Genomic DNA, 19,109 nt, shown 5'->3' on the forward strand with positions numbered 1-19,109 from the left:
CAGTCAGTGCTCTTAACCACTGAGCCATCTCTCCAGCCCCGCAAAGGGTTTTTCTGTTGTAGATGTACCAGTTAGGGTTGGATACTGTGGTAGTTTATATATGCTTGGCTCATGGGAAGTGGCAAAATTAGGAGGTGTGGCTTTGTTGCAAGAAGAGTGTCACTGTGTTCCTGTGCCCAGTGTGGAAGAGCGCCTCCTCCTGGTTGCCTGCTGAAATCAGTCTTTCTGTTGCCTTTGGATCAAAATGTAGAACTCTCAGCTCCTTCTCCAGCACCATGTCTACCTGGATGCTGCCATCTCCAGCACCATGTCTGCCTGGATGCTGCCATGCTCCCTGCCATGATGATAATGGACTTAATCTCTGAAGCTGTAAACTAGCCCCAATTAAATGCTGTCCTTTTAAGAGTTGACTTGGTCACGGTGTCCCTTCATAGCAATGAACCCCAAACTAAGACAGATATCCTACAGCCACATTAGCAATCTTTGGTCACAAATTCATTGCTTATGCTGGAGTTTCCCTAAACCAAGGATTCTGTGGGCTGATTCACTGGGGCCTCTACATTTGAAACTGCTCTACCTGGAACTCAATGTGATTACTAACAAAAATCCAACCGCTGTAAATCAAGCCCCCTGATGTACTTTTTTCAAATACATAATAGTTTTATTACTTCTCTTAGAATTCTGTAGAATTCTGAATATTCCATATTCAGTCCCTTTTCTACACCTGCTAAACTGTGTACTTTTCTTAATCAACTGAGACCAATGTGTGCTGCTAGGATATTCTGTTTTTGATATCTGAATGGAGGAATCTGACAGTTTTTTTAAAAGCTGTGAGTTTTACCAACATCACCAGGATATGCTTTTTGTTGAGTCACTAAAGTATATTAAAATTAACATATCAAAAGTGATCTTATCATTCTGCAGAAGAAAATTTAATTTTAGGATTTTTGAAATTCGGTCTTAAGAAAAAAAAAAATCTCACCTAGCCATCCAGACATGCTTCAAACTTACTATGTAGCCAAAGAAATCCTTGACCTGATTCTTCTGGGATTCTAGACATGCAGAGTCATGCCTAGCTCCCTGGCCTTATTTCTATGATACTTGATTGAAACCTAGGTAGTGTGTGACACCATTATTAGCAGTTCTAGAAGGATCCTTCCCCTGTTAACTGAACTGTGTGTATCACTAAAGACTGACAGAACAGTGCTAAATATGCTGTACTGGGAAATACCACAGACCCAAAGATCAAGCAGCTTCCTGGAGACAGTGAGCCTACAGCATACAGTGATTCAGAACGAGGCTGCCATTCTTAGGACATATCTATACTTGTCTACACTGGCAAGCCAAAATGAAGAAATAGAAGGCCCTATACTAGGCTTCATTTGTACCCATTTCAGCAAAGTCTCTCTTTTATTAAAAGATTTGATTCATTTGTCCAACATGGATAACTGAAGAAAAATCTGCTGGAAAACTAGGATAATTTCTGATGTCAATAAAGATTATAAGAAAGACCCCAAGGGAGCACAGCACTAGCAGCTGAGGTGTACACGGTCCCCGAGGGAGCACAGCACTAGCACATGAGATGTACACAGTCCCCGAGGGAGCACAGCACCAGCAGCTGCAGTGTACACAGTTCCCAAGGGAGCACGGCACTATCAGCTGAAGTGTATATAGACTTGACTTTGCATCCCATCTGTCCATGGAAAATTCCTTCACCTTTCCCTAAAGACATTGAGGGAAGACTATTTAGTCAATCAAATAAGACAGACTTAGAAAGCATAAGTTTTGTGTTCTAGCCAAAGATTCATTTATTTATAGAAAGCTTTTACTTAAAAGTCAACTCAACATACTCTTGTCATTGAGAACTTGGGATAGAGAGCCTGGAAATGCAAATATATTCTTTTTTAATTGGTTATTTTATTTATTTACATTTCAAATCTTATCCCCTTCCCAGTTTTCCCTCCACAAACCCCCTATCCACTCCTCCCTCCCTCCTGCCTCTATGAGGGTACTCCCCCACCCACCCACCCACCCACCCACCTGCTGACCCTCAGCGGCCTAGCATTCCTCTATCCCAGATCACCAAGTCTCCACAGGATCAAGGGGCTCCTTTCCCAGTGATGCCAGATAAGGTAATCCTCTGCTACATATCCAGCTGGAGCAATGGGTACTCCTGTGTACTCTTTGGATGGTAGTTTAGTCCCTGGGAGCTTGGGGGGTCTGGTTGGTTAATATTGTTGTTCTTCCTATGAGGTTGCAAACCCTTTCAGCTCCTAACTTTCCCATTGGGGTCCCTATGCTCAGTCCAATGTTTGGCTGTGTACATCCACATCTGCATTGGTCCAGCTCTGTCAGAGCCTCTGAGGACAGCTATACCAGGTTCCTGTCAGTAAGCACTTCTTGTCATCAGCAATATTGTCTGGGTTTGTTATCTGCAGATGGGATGGATCCGTAGGTGGGGCAGTCTCTGGATGGCCTTTTCTTCAGTTTCTGCTCCACTCTTTGTCCCTGCATTTCCTTTTGACAGGTGGAATTCTGGATTAATATTTTTGAGGTGGGTGGGTGGCCTCCATCCCTCAACTAGGGGCCATGCCTATCCACTAGATATGGTCTCTACCTCCCCTTTGTTAGGTATTTCGGCTAAGTCCTCCTTGTTGGGTCCTGGGAACCTCTCCTTATACCAACATCAGGCACCATGAAGGCAATTGTTTTTCTAAAAAATTTATTTCTCTGTAAATACAAATTCCAACATCAACAAACAATAGTCCAGTGGAAAAATACTAGCCATTAACAATGAAAACTTTTTTCTTAGTTTAATAAATAGAACTTTGGCATTCAAATTTCTAGCTGTAAACCCTATTTAAAAAAATAACAAAACAAAAACAACTCCTTTCCAAAAAGGAGGTAAAAACAAAATTCAGAAGGCATAAGCCAGCCAGTGGCTTCACATTTTTTTTTACAATAACTGTATTTCAGTTAAGTCATGAACACTGTATTTACACATGAGGTATTCTGTGGTTCAAAAACTGAACCTAGTTTACAAACCCACCAGTCAGTGACTGATTGCACACTCTGCTGTGCTTTAATGTGACCATCTAGCACCTTACTACTTCTGGTCACCACACCAACATGATGCTCAATTTCACACGGAAGTACTTAAATAACTACATATATAATATATATAAATACACGCATACACACAAATGAATACATTTAAAAGGAATCTCCTGCTCTCTATATAGAAAAGGCTGGGCTTCAAACACATACAGATATGATACATCCCCTCATGTTTACCAAGGTAGCTCTATCATCTAACAAGAAATGGCTCTTTTTAGAAAAATTCTTAAGTCTATTTACCAAAGAACAAGGTGCAATAATCAACATTCTTATAGTTCATGAAAGAGAAATAAACACTGCAGGCAAAAAGGCACAAAAGGTTCTCTCTGTATGCAGCTGCAACAGTGTTGCTGATGACTTATTAATTTCTAAGTACATTCTATTATATTCAATACTTCCTTTAAATAAGAAATCTCAAATCCTTCCCTTTCATGATTAAATGTATGATACATTCATACAGCAATTACCATCAGTGGTTTTTCTGGGGGGGGGCAAAGTTGAAAGGTTTAGGCTTTATACCAAATAGAGAATTTCTCTTGGCTTATTGACCACCGTCAGAAATGGAAACAAAGGGGGGACACAAGGTGGTTCCATAGGTCATCTGCTATGCATGCTCATTCAGAGAGCATCCTATCACTGTAACCACATATGCAGCGATAGCGCTCTAGATGAGAGCGTCAGCAAGCAGAACCAGAGGCGTGCTTGAGTTCAGCAGTACCGTGCAAAACCGCCCACACGCTTGGTTAGCTCCTGCTGCTCAATGGACTATAACTGATATTTAAAGAGCACCCTCTAATGAAACAGTCCCTTTTACAAATATCCTTGCAGAGATTCCCACCCAGTCAGAAACAAGAATGGTAGTGGACACACGCTTCCAAGTTAGAACTGTCCAATATCCATTTTAGCAATATGTTCTAGCTCTTGGATTTTTCTAACAAGCTACCGAAAGTTAAATTCAGTTTATCAAAATTACGACCCCACAATCATTACTAAGATATAAGAATGTTAACATTAAACAATTAATCTTATTCCAAATATTAAAAGGGACTGTGCTCTTAAATATAAAATTCTTATATGTTTTGCCTAGTCAAATACAAAGACAGGGCATTATTGTGCCCTGTGACTCAGCTCATTTTACCCACACAGGTAACCATGTCTTCCCCATGATAGCTATTAATCTACTTTTGTTCTATGTGGTTGTGTTAGAATGGCTCAACTTGAACTAGAAGTAAAATACTGTCTACACTTCCTAGGAGGTTAAGGCTTGATACACAAAAGCATAACTAGAAGTAAAAATACTGTATAACACTTCCTAGGAGGTTAAGGCTTGATACACAAAAGCATAATTGAAACAAAAGTTCATTAGTATGGAAATTTACAGATAGATTTACTTTAAAATTTAAGTTCCTTTTTATTTTAAGCATATGTCATTGTAGTAACTTCAACCTACACCCTACTTCAAAATGGGTATAAAACACTGTAGAATTGCTATGCCATCTTCCTTGACCTAATGATAAATGTTTGCTTTCAATATATTATTACTGTTCTAACAAGGTGTATCTTAAAGATGTTTTTGAAAAATAAAACCTGACTAAAACACAACCAGTTCCAGTTTCCTCAAAATCCCCTCCAAAGCTGACTATGTGTCAAAGCCCTTCGTTAATTCTAGACTCTAGTATATGTAATCCATATATCAAGACTATCTGAAAGCCTTTTAAATGGTAATTTACAATTTGGAAATTGACATGTACAATAATATTTTGTTAATTTCTTGGTAAAATATTTTACTCTAAGATATGTGAATTAAATTCTTTAAGTTTTAGGAAGCTAGACAAAACTAAACTTGTTTTATTTATTGCAAGTGGTCAGAAAAAGGGGTGTGTGTGTGTGTGTGTGTGTGTGTGTGTGTGTGTGTCACTCTAGATATACATTTAAGTATACATATATGCATATATACATATATATAACACATACATATACATAATAAAATATATGATCATAAATTTGTTTTAAAAACAGTAACTATAAAATCTCAAAACATAAACTTAAAAGCTAGGACTTTGGAGATGTAAGAAGCTGCTAACACAAATCAGCAATGGTTACACATTAGTGTTATAGTCTTAGGTATCTTTATGTCTGAAATCAACTCAGGATGATGATGCTCTATCCAAAGAGAAGGTAAGTATGTTAGTTGCTGCACTGCAGTTGAGTGATGTAAATGCCAGTATCTGACTTAACAGCTTGGGACCATCTACGCAGACATTCTTTCTGCAAGGCATATATTTTTGCAACAATCAACGTTTTGATTGTCCTGAAAAGTACTAGTCTTAAAACCCAATGAACACATCACTAAGAACCAAACTCTCAAGTGGCTAATTCCTCTCTGGGTTAGGGAACTGGAATGCATAATCGCCCCAATACACTGATTTATGAGTAGCCAGATTCCAAGAAGAGAACGGTGGATTTAACACTAAATGGAAGGCAAATCTGTCACTATGATATAGTATAAGGATCTACTGAAATATACCTATCAAGTGACTATGGACAGCAGAATACAAGCCCATTCTGAACTGAGTGTCTTCCTGAGCATTCTCCTCAAGAGTCTGCCCTACTAAGTCTTCCTATTGAGATTAAGAAAAATCTTTTCTAGGTACAAACTTTACACCAGAATAAGTTTAGCAAGAAAACTGGTATGTGTAATTCTCAGCAGGCAGAACCATCCTGCAGGTTCTATGGCCTTTACTCTCTCATCTCTGTAGTCCTGCCTAAGAAAAGTGGGAAGAAGGAAGGAAGGAAGGAAGGAAGGAAGGAAGGAAGGAAGGAAGGAAGGAAGGAAAAGGGGAAGGAAGGAAAAGGAAGGAGGTATGGAGGGCGAGAGAGAAAGACAGCCAAACCAATTCATAGAGTGATACTTTGCCCATATTGAAAACATTGTAATGAAATCTGGCTGCAGTAAAATACATAATCTTTCTAAACAAACAAAATGATATGAGACAATACTTATTTAAAGTATAGGTGACTGTTTATCTGCTCAAGTGAAGTTGAGCTTCATAGTAGTACCCTGTGCTCCAGATGACTAACCTAAGCAATTTCATACTCCATGACAAACTGACGTAATAAATATAAGAAAAGAAATTAAAATGTCGTTGAGATTTATTTTGTATTATGCTACTATTAATTCATATGCTTTCTCTTAAAGTAGTTTAACTCTAATTCAGGCATGACACTGTTCAAATATAAATGCAGAAGTGTGGATAAAATGTGTCAGAATTACACTGTCATCTTTCTTTTTATAATAGTCATTGGAAGTCCCCAGAGGCCTTCAACTAATTATATATGGCTCTACTTACATATATATCATAAACAAAAATTGCAAATAGTAAGGGAGGGCTGAAATTAACTGCAATTACTTAGGTTTTCTTATATATAAATTACATTGCCAATGAAAATATCATCACATTAAAGTTTCACACTGCTAAGACAATCTATAACCACTCTGGAAAACAGCTGGCTTGTCTTCAGTGCCAACATGAAGCCAATTTCTCCACCGCACAGCTCTGTACAGTCAATTTCTAAAACACAAATGATTTTGCTTGCTGTCCTTATACATTATAATACCACCTTGGTACTGGATCTAGTTGGCCTGCCAATAAAAATTCCAAAATGTAATACATGCTTCTATACAAAATGAAGAATTAATAGTGTGTTTCTTTCAAAGCTTTGCTTTGACCTTTGAAATCCTATTATTTTATGGATAAAGTCCATGCATATGCAAATGCACATGAATGGGCATGCACACACAGAGACAGATAGACCGACAGAGTGAGAAAGTGAGAGAATGAATGAGCTCTCACATGTTTATACACAAAATTATAGGCGTAAAGGAAGTCCTACACCTTTATCTGAAGGGCCCTGTTCACAGCTTGGTCCTACAATCAGTAGTTTGAAAATACAGGTTATTTTGTTCTTTTTCTTGCAGACCTTAGTAACGTGATTTGTTTGCCTGATTTGATCAGTCCCTTTAAAACTTCCTTCAGAAAGCATGTGTAACACCAACAAACTCAAGTGCACGGCAAGGAGCGCCACCTTTCCCTTGTGCATCCTAAAGAGAAACAAAGGGGTCCAACACAGCAGCATTTCATAACGGGTCACTGTTGCTGTGGGCCAACACTTGATCACTGGGTAACACAGTTGTCGCCCATGTCCTGAGCATAGCGGTCTGATATTGTAGTCCTCAATTCATCAATGTCCCTCCGTAACTGGCACACATCCGAGAGCTTTTTAGTGAGCGTTTCTGGGCTATGGTCATTTTCAGTCTCTTCAGCTGAACAGTTCATTGCTGCATAAAGAAAGTGTGGAGAGGAAGTCTTACATTTTTTTGAACAGACAGTTTAAGATTCTCACCTTCACTATAGGAACATGATATTGTACAGTGAATACCAGCAAGCCTAAGTTCAAGTTATACATTATTTGATATTAAATAGATCTTATCCATAAGTCTTCAAATACCTGTTAGTTAAAATTTATTAAATATATATAGCATACACAAATTTGGCATGCTTGGTGGGTGGCAAAGTTACCAAAGTATAAAAGAATGTACTCTCATATCTCTTTCCGAGCTCCACTATAGTACTTAATTTGTTTCAATTGACAAAATGAAAACTATTTACATATAGAGAGAAAATGTCTAAATTTTATCATTACAAAAGGGGTTTTTACTGGCATGTAGATATTAGTTTAAAAATATATAACCAGAGTATTAGAACTCTATAATCCCAAACAACTGAACCAAGTTTATGGAGAGTGGCCCAATGTCTGAACAAGGGTGAGGCTCTAGTCAGCTGGTTTTTAATCTACTGTACCTTCTCCTTATAAGCATGTCCTAACAAAACAAAACAAAACAAAACAAAAGCAAGAAAACTGAAACAAACTACTTCTACCTTCATTTGCCTGGCACAGGAACCAAAGAACTGGGTGTGTGTTTGTTTGTTTGTTTTATAGATGTGAGTACACTGTCACTCTCTGTAGACATACCAGAAGAGGGCTTCCGGTTGTGAACCAAGTGGTTTCTGGGAATTAAACTTGGGATGTCTGGAAGAGTAGCCAGTGCTCCTAACTGCTGAGCCATCTCTTTACCCCCAAATAACTGTTTTTAAGCAGTAATGAACATTTTCCATGATCAAGGTGTGCTGCTGGATGGAGAAGTCAATGACTTGTGCTCAATGACTTCAGTTTCATAAACAACTGAGCACAGTGTATGTTGTAGATGACTCACTACTACCCGCAAGACACACTGGTACAGACCTAATCAGAGAAATGGTGGGGACTATTTATTGATAGTCCATGAAATCAGAAAACAACAAAGTAGTCCAAGAAACTTTAAGACTAGTATGCAACGGTTAAACAGTTGAACATAAATTACATGCAAGAGTCATAAGAAGTAAGCTACAGAGATAGGTAGGATCCATTCTATAACAGGGATTTCATTAGGTAAAATAACTTGTGGTTTAGACAAGACACTGGCAAGAACATGAAAAATGAGTGGGGAAAGATGATGACCAATATGGGCAACAGAAAGGCAGTCCAGTTCAGGGTATGGAAGCCTGAGTTATTCCTGACTGGCAGGAATAAGCATCAGCGCTTGTGGAGCTCAGCTCTCAATGACTTGAGGGTCAGAAGCTGGGAACAGGGCACAGAGGAAAAGGCCAGTAGAGTATGGTGGTGTTACTTACTGTGAGGAACAGGGTTAACTGTGTAAAGTAGGGACCTATGTCAGTCATGCCAAGTGTGTGTGGGGGGGCAGAGGGGGGGGAGGAGAAAGAGATATGACTAATCAGTAGACAAAAGATACCTTTTAGGTAGAGTATAAGATTATAGATATATATTGGAGGGAAGGTATGATAACATAAAAAGATGTGGAAAAACAAGTATTCAGAGAGGATAAGGACTAAACATAGATAGAAACCAATAAAAATACCCACTAATAGTTCTTGTATGCCCCAATGTGATTTGTTTTGAGACAGGGTCTCATTATGTAGCTCTATCTTGTAATTCACTATGAGACCAGGCTGACCTTGAACCCACAGAGATCCTCCTTCCTCTGCATCCCACGTGCTAGGGTTGAAGGCATGTACCACCATGCTCAGCTCAAACACAATAAGACCATTGCAGAAAAGTCCACAGAATCTTGTGGATGAACAGTCACAAAGATGGATGTAGAACAGGGAGAATGATGTCATAAAAGCCAAGTAAGCAAGGAATTTTAAGAAAAGTGGGGTAGTCTGCCAATGACAGACTAACAGAAGGAGTTATGAGATAGCAATTCAAAAGAATTCAAAAGAATTGGTGCTTGACAAAGTAGCGGATTAGACAAACGTAGGTAAAGATTCAGAGTTCGAACCTGAAAGTCTGAACTGAGTGCATACTGGGGAGGGGAGGTAGGAAAAGCGGTAAGAGTCTTGAATCCCCACTGTACTCATACTTGCCTAGCTCTATTAATGCAAAGGTTAGTAAATGTTGTACTGAAATGTAGATTATAAAATAACTGAAGTCTTTTGTGTGTGAACTTCTTACTCCAAGAGATTCATTCTAACCAAAGTGACAGTATTCACCTGGCAAGCCTCTAAGATCCTGTCAAACACCAGCTACTCCATGAAGCCTTGGCAGCCTTTCCCCACATAGTCTTAGCCATTTTTATCCCACATGTTAGAACTGATCTTTGAGCACATATCAACTATAGCACTTGCTGCAATGACCTAGTAATTCAGTAAATGTTTAATTATCTCCACTGATAGTACTTACCGTAGAACCAGGACACTGAGGGTGTCTGGTGTTCATTAACTAATACTAACCAGAGATTTTTATAAGCATGCATTTAAACATGTGTATAAACCTATAAAGTAAAGGTAAATCTCTGCTGACCCAGCTTAATACAAATGTATGTTTCACTTAACAAATAACATGCTTTAAGGTATTAAAGAATTTATAGGAAAAAGGCAGCACATCTGTAGGAGAGAATCTAGCTCATACGAAATGACTGGCACCCACATAGGACACACAATGCTTACAAAAGCAGTCAGTATTATCCTACAAATATTCTAGCAGTTGATACACAGCTGGCCACTCATCTGTGCAAATGCTATAAAAAAGCAACAGAAGGAACTGTCACTTTTAGAAGAGTAAGTGGGAAATCACTGCTAACTAGTGATTTCATAGACTTGGTTTTGGAAACATGTCTATGCATTCTACAGCTATGTTCCTGCTGGCTTCTGTAACTTTATATAATGAGACAGTAAGGGGTAAACCTAGAACCTTTTTGTAAGTCTTGGACAGGAAGGCATACTATCAAACATGGAAAAGGCAGAGTAGAGACAAGTCATCAGCCACTTACATCGGATTCCCAGTAACAATGAGAGGTTAGGCTCCTTGCCCTGAGCACGTTGATTAAGAATACTACACAATGCTTTCAAGTCAAACAAACAATACGACATTTCCTTGAACAGCTGATCAATCACAGTCAAATCAAAGAGAGGCCACTTAGAGTGAACGGTCTGTGGCCTAGACTCCTCTGCTTCATGGCCCTGATCCAATAAAGAGTACGTCTCTCCCATCTGTCTTTGGTTCTACAGTGGATAAAGAGAACAAAGCCAGTTGTTAGAAGAGACAAGGGGTATTAAGTCATACAGGTTAACATTTTTCCTGAAGTCTACAAACAAGTCTATTATCAAACATCATAGTATATTTACTTTAACCAAATGCAGCTGCACACATTCAATAGGGGGAAAGAACATTGATCTGTATAAGCTGACTCCTCTGTGCCATCAGACGCCCACAGTAAACAGAGGGAGTGATCACATGAGGGCAGCCTCACAGGCAATGGCGTATGTGTACATTCCCCACAATGCAACACACACACACACACACACACACACACACACATACACACACACACACACACTTGGAATGAAAACTACAAGGACACTTTCACTTTAAACCTCAGTCCATGATGTTAAGTAGCTGAAGTTAATTATACTGGAATCACTTTTCTCTTTTTATGGAAAAACAAAAACCAACCGTTTTCATGCAGTATTTCCTACATCCTCTCCACCTCCCCGCCCCACCTATTCACCTTGATACTCCCTTTCTCTCGCTCTTTAAAAAACAAAAATCAAGCAAAATACAAGAAATATAACCCAAAATGAAATAAAGCAAAAATCCTCACATAAAACAGAAACCAAAATATACAAAGACCAGTAAAACAAACAAACAAACAAACAAAAAACTCAAAATAATCCAAAATGAAACAAATAGTCTACAAAATATACTGTTTGTTTCACGTTATTCAACTATTTATTTCTGGGCATGGGGTTAATGACCTGAAATGTGGTTAATATACCCAGAGACTCCACTGGGTATAAGTGGAAACATTTCTTTAATTTTTAATTTTTATGATATTCACAGGAATTAGATTTTACAATTTAATATACAAAGAACTATAACTGTGACCTGAGGGGGAGAGAGACAGCATCATCTCAGAGTGGACTGGAGCTGGAATTCATGGAATTCAGACTCATGACTTACTACACTTAAAAGCTATCCTCATCTCCAAGATCCTTTTCCCTCCTCACCCTGAAATATGCTACTGAGAAGTGAGCTTAGAAGGGTTTCCAACTGGAACTGTGTTTAGGAAGAACCAAATAGACTGGGGTGAAAAAAGAATGCTAGATAATAAAGGTAAATGGAATGAAGTAAATGTGAAAAACGAACATGCTTACGATATCTACTTAGTTAGGCAATGAACTTTGATAGAAGCTAAATCCACCAAGGAAACAGATGCTGGCAACTGCATGTGCACCCAGTCCCACAGTTCACCTGCTGTTTGTAATGGCTATACCTATATAGTAGAAAAGCCAAGTTGTCACCCCTTTAACCTAAAGAGCTTAGTCTTTTTATGCCATTTAGAGCAGGATAATCAACTATTGTATAATATATCAGCAATACAAAATGGCAAAAACAACTGACATGAATTTCATGTAGCTTGTAGCTCTAATTATTAGCTTACTAGAAACTCAAGAAGGTAAAGGGCAAATGGTACCTACCATTAAGGAATCCTATAATGGTACCATAAATGTACCATAAAATAAGAATACAGATTATCAAACATCAGGGAATCATTTTTATTGATCATGATAATCATATTGTGGTTATATAAGAAAACACCGCCCACTTCAGGACATTCACTTTAGTATATTGTCTAACCTAGGTGCCATATATAACATGTTCTAGATATGGGTCAAGTACTTCAGCTCATACTCAGGAGAAGGTGTGACCTGCAGCAGCACCGCTGTCCCCTTAGGACCTTCAGAGGACTTTGGTTCTGGTCAATCTATGCTTTATTTGCTCACTTGGGGACTCTGTGAATGTGTACATTTGACTTTACCTATTTAAGTCATGAAAACTGAATTCTAATGTATGGGGAAGAAGCACAAGAAAACTAAAGGTTTGTCTTTTTGTTATAATTTTCTTGTGGGCCTTGATGAATTTAAGTAATCAGCACATCAAAGTCCAGCCGCCAATGTGAACATTTTCTTTACCTACTGCACAAAGTAAGCATTGACTTTAAAGAAGCAGAGAATCATCCTTCAGGCAGTTGGAGCTGCTACTTACTTCAAGCAGTGCTTCTGTCAACCTCTGGAGGCTTCCTTCTTTCCTTCCTAGCTCTTCCCCGGGACTCCGTGCAGTCAGTTTCTCTTTACAAAGTTTCCCTTGCATAGACTAAAACAACAGCAGCAGCAAATCATAAAGCAAGGATGTTCACACATAAAAGGCACGATTCTTCTAGCATATTCTCAGTACTTAAGATTTTTTCACACCCCCGCCCCCAGTCCCTTCTGTGACAGAATTGCCACTACATTAGATCCAAAGAACAGAGAAGCAACAGCAAGAAGATTCTAGTGTGTGTAAACCATATCTAATTGAGGTTCTATCTAGTGCTATGCTATACATAATTTTTATTTTAGTAATTGGTCTTTTATACATTAGGAGTATGTTGGCAATAAAACAATACTTTGTTATATTTTTATGACTTTTTATCATTAATAGCTAAGCTCTGATTTCTTTGTATACTGTCCTGAGCAGTGAATGTAGCCTCAACTCAGAGCCAGATGAAACTCTGAAAGTTAATCTCCTTACTCCATTATAAAATTACATATCATGTAGATGAGCTAGTACCATAAAGCAAACAAGCAAACAGGTCCTGCATGTGACAAAGCAGCACACAGAATGCCTTGGGAATTCCTGAGTCACTCCAGCAGACTCCTGGTTTTTATTTATTCTACACTCCAGGAAGAACCTCCATAAACTGCAAATTTCGTAGGGTTCCTAGGTGTTTCTATCAACCTTCCCCTTGTGGTTAGACCGTGAAATCAATAAGCTTATAACCAGGGGAGATAAGTCATTTTTGTCTGCATTTATCCTTAACTGAAAATGCTTCAGTATGCGGACTAGCCAAATAGCACACACCCACTGTGAACGTGACCACAGCTATGGTCTGCATGTGATGGGACAGCCACGAAGGCTACCACAAGTCTGAGTGTGAAGCAGTTTTCTATAGGGCAGATATTTAACTTACTGGTTTTAAATGTCATTTGATAAAATGCTGAAAGGCTAATGACTTAAAAGTTAGGTAAAAACAAATCAAATCTTTTAACCAGTATATTTTCTCATAGGAACTTGTTTTAAATTCCCTCAGATGTACTGCATCTCATTAGGCAATACAATACCAAAGGAAAGCTCTCTGAATATATTTTGACACTGCAATTACTTTGTAACTTCATTTGACTGAAAGATATATGTGGAGATTTATTACCTACTTGAAGATTTATGCTTCCTAGCCTGACAAGATTATTTATCTATAATCCAGAATTCCAATGAAATTTTCTTGATATGTGGCTTTATTAGAATTATAGAGAAAATTAGCACAGATAAATACTTTAAAGCTCATATTTTAACAATAAAACTGAGCCCAATGAGATTATTTTCATAATTCTGCAATGCAGTCACCTAAAAGCTTAGTGTTTTGCACTTTGCTCAACTCAGAGCCACGCTGACTATGACTGACAACTGCATAGTGACTAATATGTTTCCACATACGACTCAAATTAAGACAGTTGCAAAATAGGTTGCCTTTCTATCTGGAGAACTTGAAAGTATGTGGCAATCATGTCACAAGAAGGAAAACTGAATGTGAGAAGTAATATCAAGCTCACATGTTATTCTGGCTGGGTATCAGGACATCCCTTGGGAGAGTGGGCTCACATGCATACTTCTGTCTGCTTCCTGTAATAGTCTACCTACAGTGCTAAAGCTGCTGGACAAGAGTTCACCCCCTAAAACTGCAATCACTTTATTCTACACTGTAGGAAAACATGTACATGTAAGAGTTGAAGGTGAATTAGTTGTGTTATGGTGGTAACAAATTAAAGAACAAAATTGGATTGCCAAGGCCAGCTTACATAGTACCTAACATCATGTTTACTTCCTTTTCAATCACCCAACTGAACAGAGGAGAGTTCTCCCGGCATTCTACCTAATGTAGCTTTGGTAATATTTACCAGTGTTTATAAATGCAGATGCACGGTATGTTTATTTTCATGTATGAATTCATAATACCAAATTATTATTTTTCTATGCAGACAACCTAGAAAATTTGATAGACATTTCAGCTAATTTGTTCTATCAAGAATGAGTAATATGTGTTATTTAACAAAGAAGTTTCAAAGTATTATTGAAATCTTGTGATTTTAAAAATGTCCTTGTAATGGACAGAAGCAACTGACCCCTCTTGTTGAATTAGGGAAAGCTGAAAGAAGCTGAGGAGAAGGGCAATTCTGTAAGAAGACCAGCAGTCTTAATCTGCACCCCTGATATCTTTCAAACACTGGACTACCAAACAGACAGCATAAACCAGCTGATATGAGACCCCTAACACACATACGGTAGAGGCCTTCCAGGTCTGTGTTCATTCAGAGATGAAGCACCTGACCCTCAAGAGACTGGAGGGCCCAGGGAGTTTAGAGGTCAGGTGGGGTGGGGAGCAGGGGCATCCACGTGGAGATGGGGTGGGGTGGGGAGGAGGTGTGGGATGGGGAGATATCAGAGAGTGGGTAGGGAGGGGTGGGGAATGGAATATGGAGTGTAAAAAATGAATTACAAATAAAATTAAATTTTACAAATAATTCAGAAAAAGAAAAAGGAAAAATGTATTTGCTTCAAATAGTGGCTCTCTACTATGTATAAATGAATGACCCATTAGTTGAAATAAATATTTGGCTGTTGTGAAATGTAGAATGCCAATCTGTTTGTGCTTCATTAGCTATGTCAAGGGTTAGTAAAATTAAAGCATTGAATTGGGTTTTAAATTTCAAAATCTTTCTTACATCCCAGATTTAATAGTATTAAGACTGGGATTTATTATGAGCATTTTTTATGGTAAAGAGTGGTTTTAACTGTATGTACTCTAAATAAGAGTCTAAAAATACACAAATAATTCAAATGAAGGAAAGCCATATGTTTTTTAGCCAACAGACTCTACCTAATATTTAAACCCAGATGGAAAAAAGCCATTTGAAAGAAAAAAAAATACTAGTATTACATGAACACACACAAGTATATGTGCACACACACACTTCCCTCTGGCTATCTTCATTAAAATTTCTGCTCAAATTTTACCTCCTTTACAACAATGTCAAGACCACTCTTTCACGTCCTCTTTGTCACCGCCCTCTATCCTACTTATGTTTTAAATAAGTACTTTTTCAATAGAACAAATAATACAACTTGATGCTTAGTTTCCAGTTTTCCAATCCACTCCATTAGACTGGCTTGAGACTTGTTTTGCTTACGAACAAAATTCAAGAATTCTGTCCATCAGATAGATAGATAGATAGATAGATAGATAGATAGATAGATAGATAGATAGATAGATAGATAGATAGATAGATAGGGGCTGGCATACAGATAAGTATCCAGCAAATGAGTAAAAGAATTAAAGACCTATTAGCTTCCAAATTTTTAGAGTGTGCATTATGTATCTAGAGTTTTAGGAAGTTCTAATCACCCACATGAGGTACCTTCCTCAAGAAACTCAGTAAAACGTAAAGATATAAACATATAGCATGTCATCATTTAGTGATACACAAGAGTAACAGTGTCATCAGGAGAGAAACTAAAAGGAGTCAATTCTACTCAAATGCTGGGGAGTATAGTTCCACACAGTGTTAAATAATGCTCTGAAGAATCTTCACAGCTGAGGACATATTTGATAGATGGGCACAGGCACTTTAAGAAGACTGCAAGCACTCAAATTTACTAAGACATCATGTATACATGTGCAAGCATGGTATGCATGCTCAGGTTACATAGAGAGACGAACTATAAAAACAGAACGTGGGGACATCATACTTAGATGGATTCAACAATAGACAATACATCCTTTCTATAACTGACTAGGCCATAACTAGCACTATAGGTACTCTAATGCGATGGTAGTGGGGAAGTAGAGACAGTGACATTAGAGATCAATATTAGGAAGGATCAATGGGAAACTGGGGAGAACACTACAAAATTCTGAAGAAAATCTGATGTAGTAAAAAGAACACTATTAATGATACTCTGTTATGCTTGCAGAAAGGAGCCTAGCATTACTGTCCTGTGAGAGCCTCCACCCAGCCACTGACTGAAACAGATAGAGAGATGCACAGCCAAACATTAGATGGAGCTCGGGGGATGGGGGAGGGGAGGGTTGTGGAAGATTTGTAGAAAAGATTGAGGAACCTGAAAGGTATAGGGAGACTCCACAAGAAAACCAAAAGTGTCAACTGACCTGGATCCCTGGGGGTTCTCAGAGACTGAACCACCAGCTGAGGCGCATACATGGGCCGGACCCCACCATCACAGGCACATAGGTTGCAAGTGCACTGCTTAGTCTTCATGTGGGACCCCAGCAACTGGAGCAGGGCTGTGCCTGACTCTCTTGCCTGCCTGTGGATCCTGTTCCCCTCACTGGACTACCTTGTCTGAACCTCAGTGGGAGAAGAAATACCTAGTACTACAGTTACTTATGTGCCAGCGTGGGTCGGTAGCTAGGGGGTCCTCCCCTTTCTCAGAGGAGAAAGGGAGAGGAGGCTGTGAGGGGAGGCTCTGGCCTGGATGTATAATCAAGCATATAATCAAATAAATTAATGAGAAAAATATAAAAATAAAAAAGAGAGAACATAAAATGAGTAGAGTTGGGTTGTAAATGTCAGTTGAGTTGGTGAGGAAATGTTTCCAGATGGAGCTAGTAAAGAAAATTTAAATGGCAAGTAGACTAACAATATTCCATTGTCTCTTATGATTAGGTCTCTGGCAACCCGAATCACATGTGTTCTCAGCACCTTAGACTGACCACAGTCAGTTAAAGAGAGGGAGAACAAGAAGAGAACAACCTCATCCTCCCCTTGGAGAATTGCTTTACCAAATAGAATTTTCTCTTATTAGTAAACTTTATTCTGTCACAATTTCATACATGCACTGTGAATTCTGCTCAGATTAATATTAAATAATTTACAACTTTATTTAAGGTAACATTAATATTATATTTTCATATAGATATATACTTTAATACTTTTAGGTGATACAGTCAGTAAGAGTAAATTAACATGGAGATACATTAAGATACATTAAAATATGTAAAAGATAGTCCTTACCTGAATTTCTAAAATCATTCTGTTAATTTCATCCTGCTGGCTCTCTATTATCTAAAACAACAAATAAATTAGACTGAATTGTTCCCATTACTTTAAAAGGCATCAATACGTCAGAAAATTCTAGAGAAAATTTAAAGTTTAGCTATGTCTTTATTTTACAGAAGCATTCTTAGTTAAATATCCTTTAAGTTGTAAAATGACTTTGATCACCGATAAGCAAATGGCAAACATTTTCTTGTAGTTTTTAATGACACTTTCCTTTGAGATGGATTCTAAATAACTTAGAGGAAAATATCTGTTGTGTGGGCTTTTAAGTCTAAATAATTTATAATTTCCTAAGTTTGTATCTCTTTTCAAAATCAAAGCAAGCTAAATATTTTATAAGCTATTAAATATCACTAAAATTATAAACCTCACAGAAAGCCCTAAGATGCACCCACCCACCCACCCACCCCACAGGACAGACGTGCTGGCTGTAATCAGCGTCTACCGACCTTACTGGCGGTTGCATTCTGCTCTCTGAGATTATCATTTTCACTCTGAAGCTGTTTGGCATCTAACATGGGAAGGCGGATTCCATCTTCAAGGCATTTTTCTACTTTTTGTTGTAAGCTGTTGTTTAGAAAAATCCATTTCATGAATAATTTTAATCAAACAATTAATTAGATTTATAGAAAATATACAAATAGATACATGTTTTACAGATATAAGATGAGCCCATAATTAGACAGAAACTGGTCATTGTTTTAGAAATGGTGAACCTAAGTCAGAGCATCCCTGTGCCCCACTGAAGTCTATCTTTCAAAGCTCAACTGTGTGCTCTAACCTGGTTCCTCCCTTCTTCCCTACATGAGCACTACTTTAAACACTGCACCAGTAGAGTATCTCTTGACCAAGATGGCTAGCATAGGGAGATTAAGATCCTTGTCTTTACTCTGGGCATGGCCGAAGTCTGGTTGTAGGGACTTTTGTTGCTAAACCAGCAGAATTATTTTCCCTCCACTAATAAGAATGTGGCTCCACAAAGAGGAACACTCCTCCATTGTTGGTGGGAATGCAAGCTGGTACAACCACTCTGGAAATTAGTTTGGTGCTTCCTCAGAAAACTGGACATAGATCTACCAGAAGATCAAGCAATACCACTCCTGGGCATATACCCAGAAGATGTCCCAACTTGTAATAAGAACACATGCTCCATTATGCTCATAGCAGCCTTATTTATAATAGCCAGAAGCTGGAAAGAAC

At 38.3% G+C, this 19,109-nt stretch overlaps 1 protein-coding gene across 2 annotated transcripts in view; it reads right to left on the minus strand.

Annotated features, from left to right (window-relative positions):
• Nucleotides 1-5,112: 5,112 nt before the first annotated feature.
• The window catches only part of Cep85l (centrosomal protein 85 like), a 108,259-nt gene continuing 94,262 nt past the window's right edge, over nucleotides 5,113-19,109 (minus strand). For both annotated transcript variants that reach the window (XM_021204887.2, XM_029542186.1), the window contains 5 exons: nucleotides 18,359-18,476; nucleotides 17,865-17,915; nucleotides 12,784-12,891; nucleotides 10,508-10,739; nucleotides 5,113-7,456 (listed from right to left, as the gene is read on the minus strand). In XM_021204887.2, the coding sequence (XP_021060546.1) occupies nucleotides 7,293-7,456; nucleotides 10,508-10,739; nucleotides 12,784-12,891; nucleotides 17,865-17,915; nucleotides 18,359-18,476 (673 nt within the window). In that variant the 3' untranslated portion in view covers nucleotides 5,113-7,292. The remainder of the gene's footprint in view (nucleotides 7,457-10,507; nucleotides 10,740-12,783; nucleotides 12,892-17,864; nucleotides 17,916-18,358; nucleotides 18,477-19,109) is intronic.

Source organism: Mus pahari, chromosome 9 (genome assembly GCF_900095145.1).
Source record: "Mus pahari chromosome 9, PAHARI_EIJ_v1.1, whole genome shotgun sequence".
Lineage (NCBI taxonomy): Eukaryota > Metazoa > Chordata > Mammalia > Rodentia > Muridae > Mus > Mus pahari.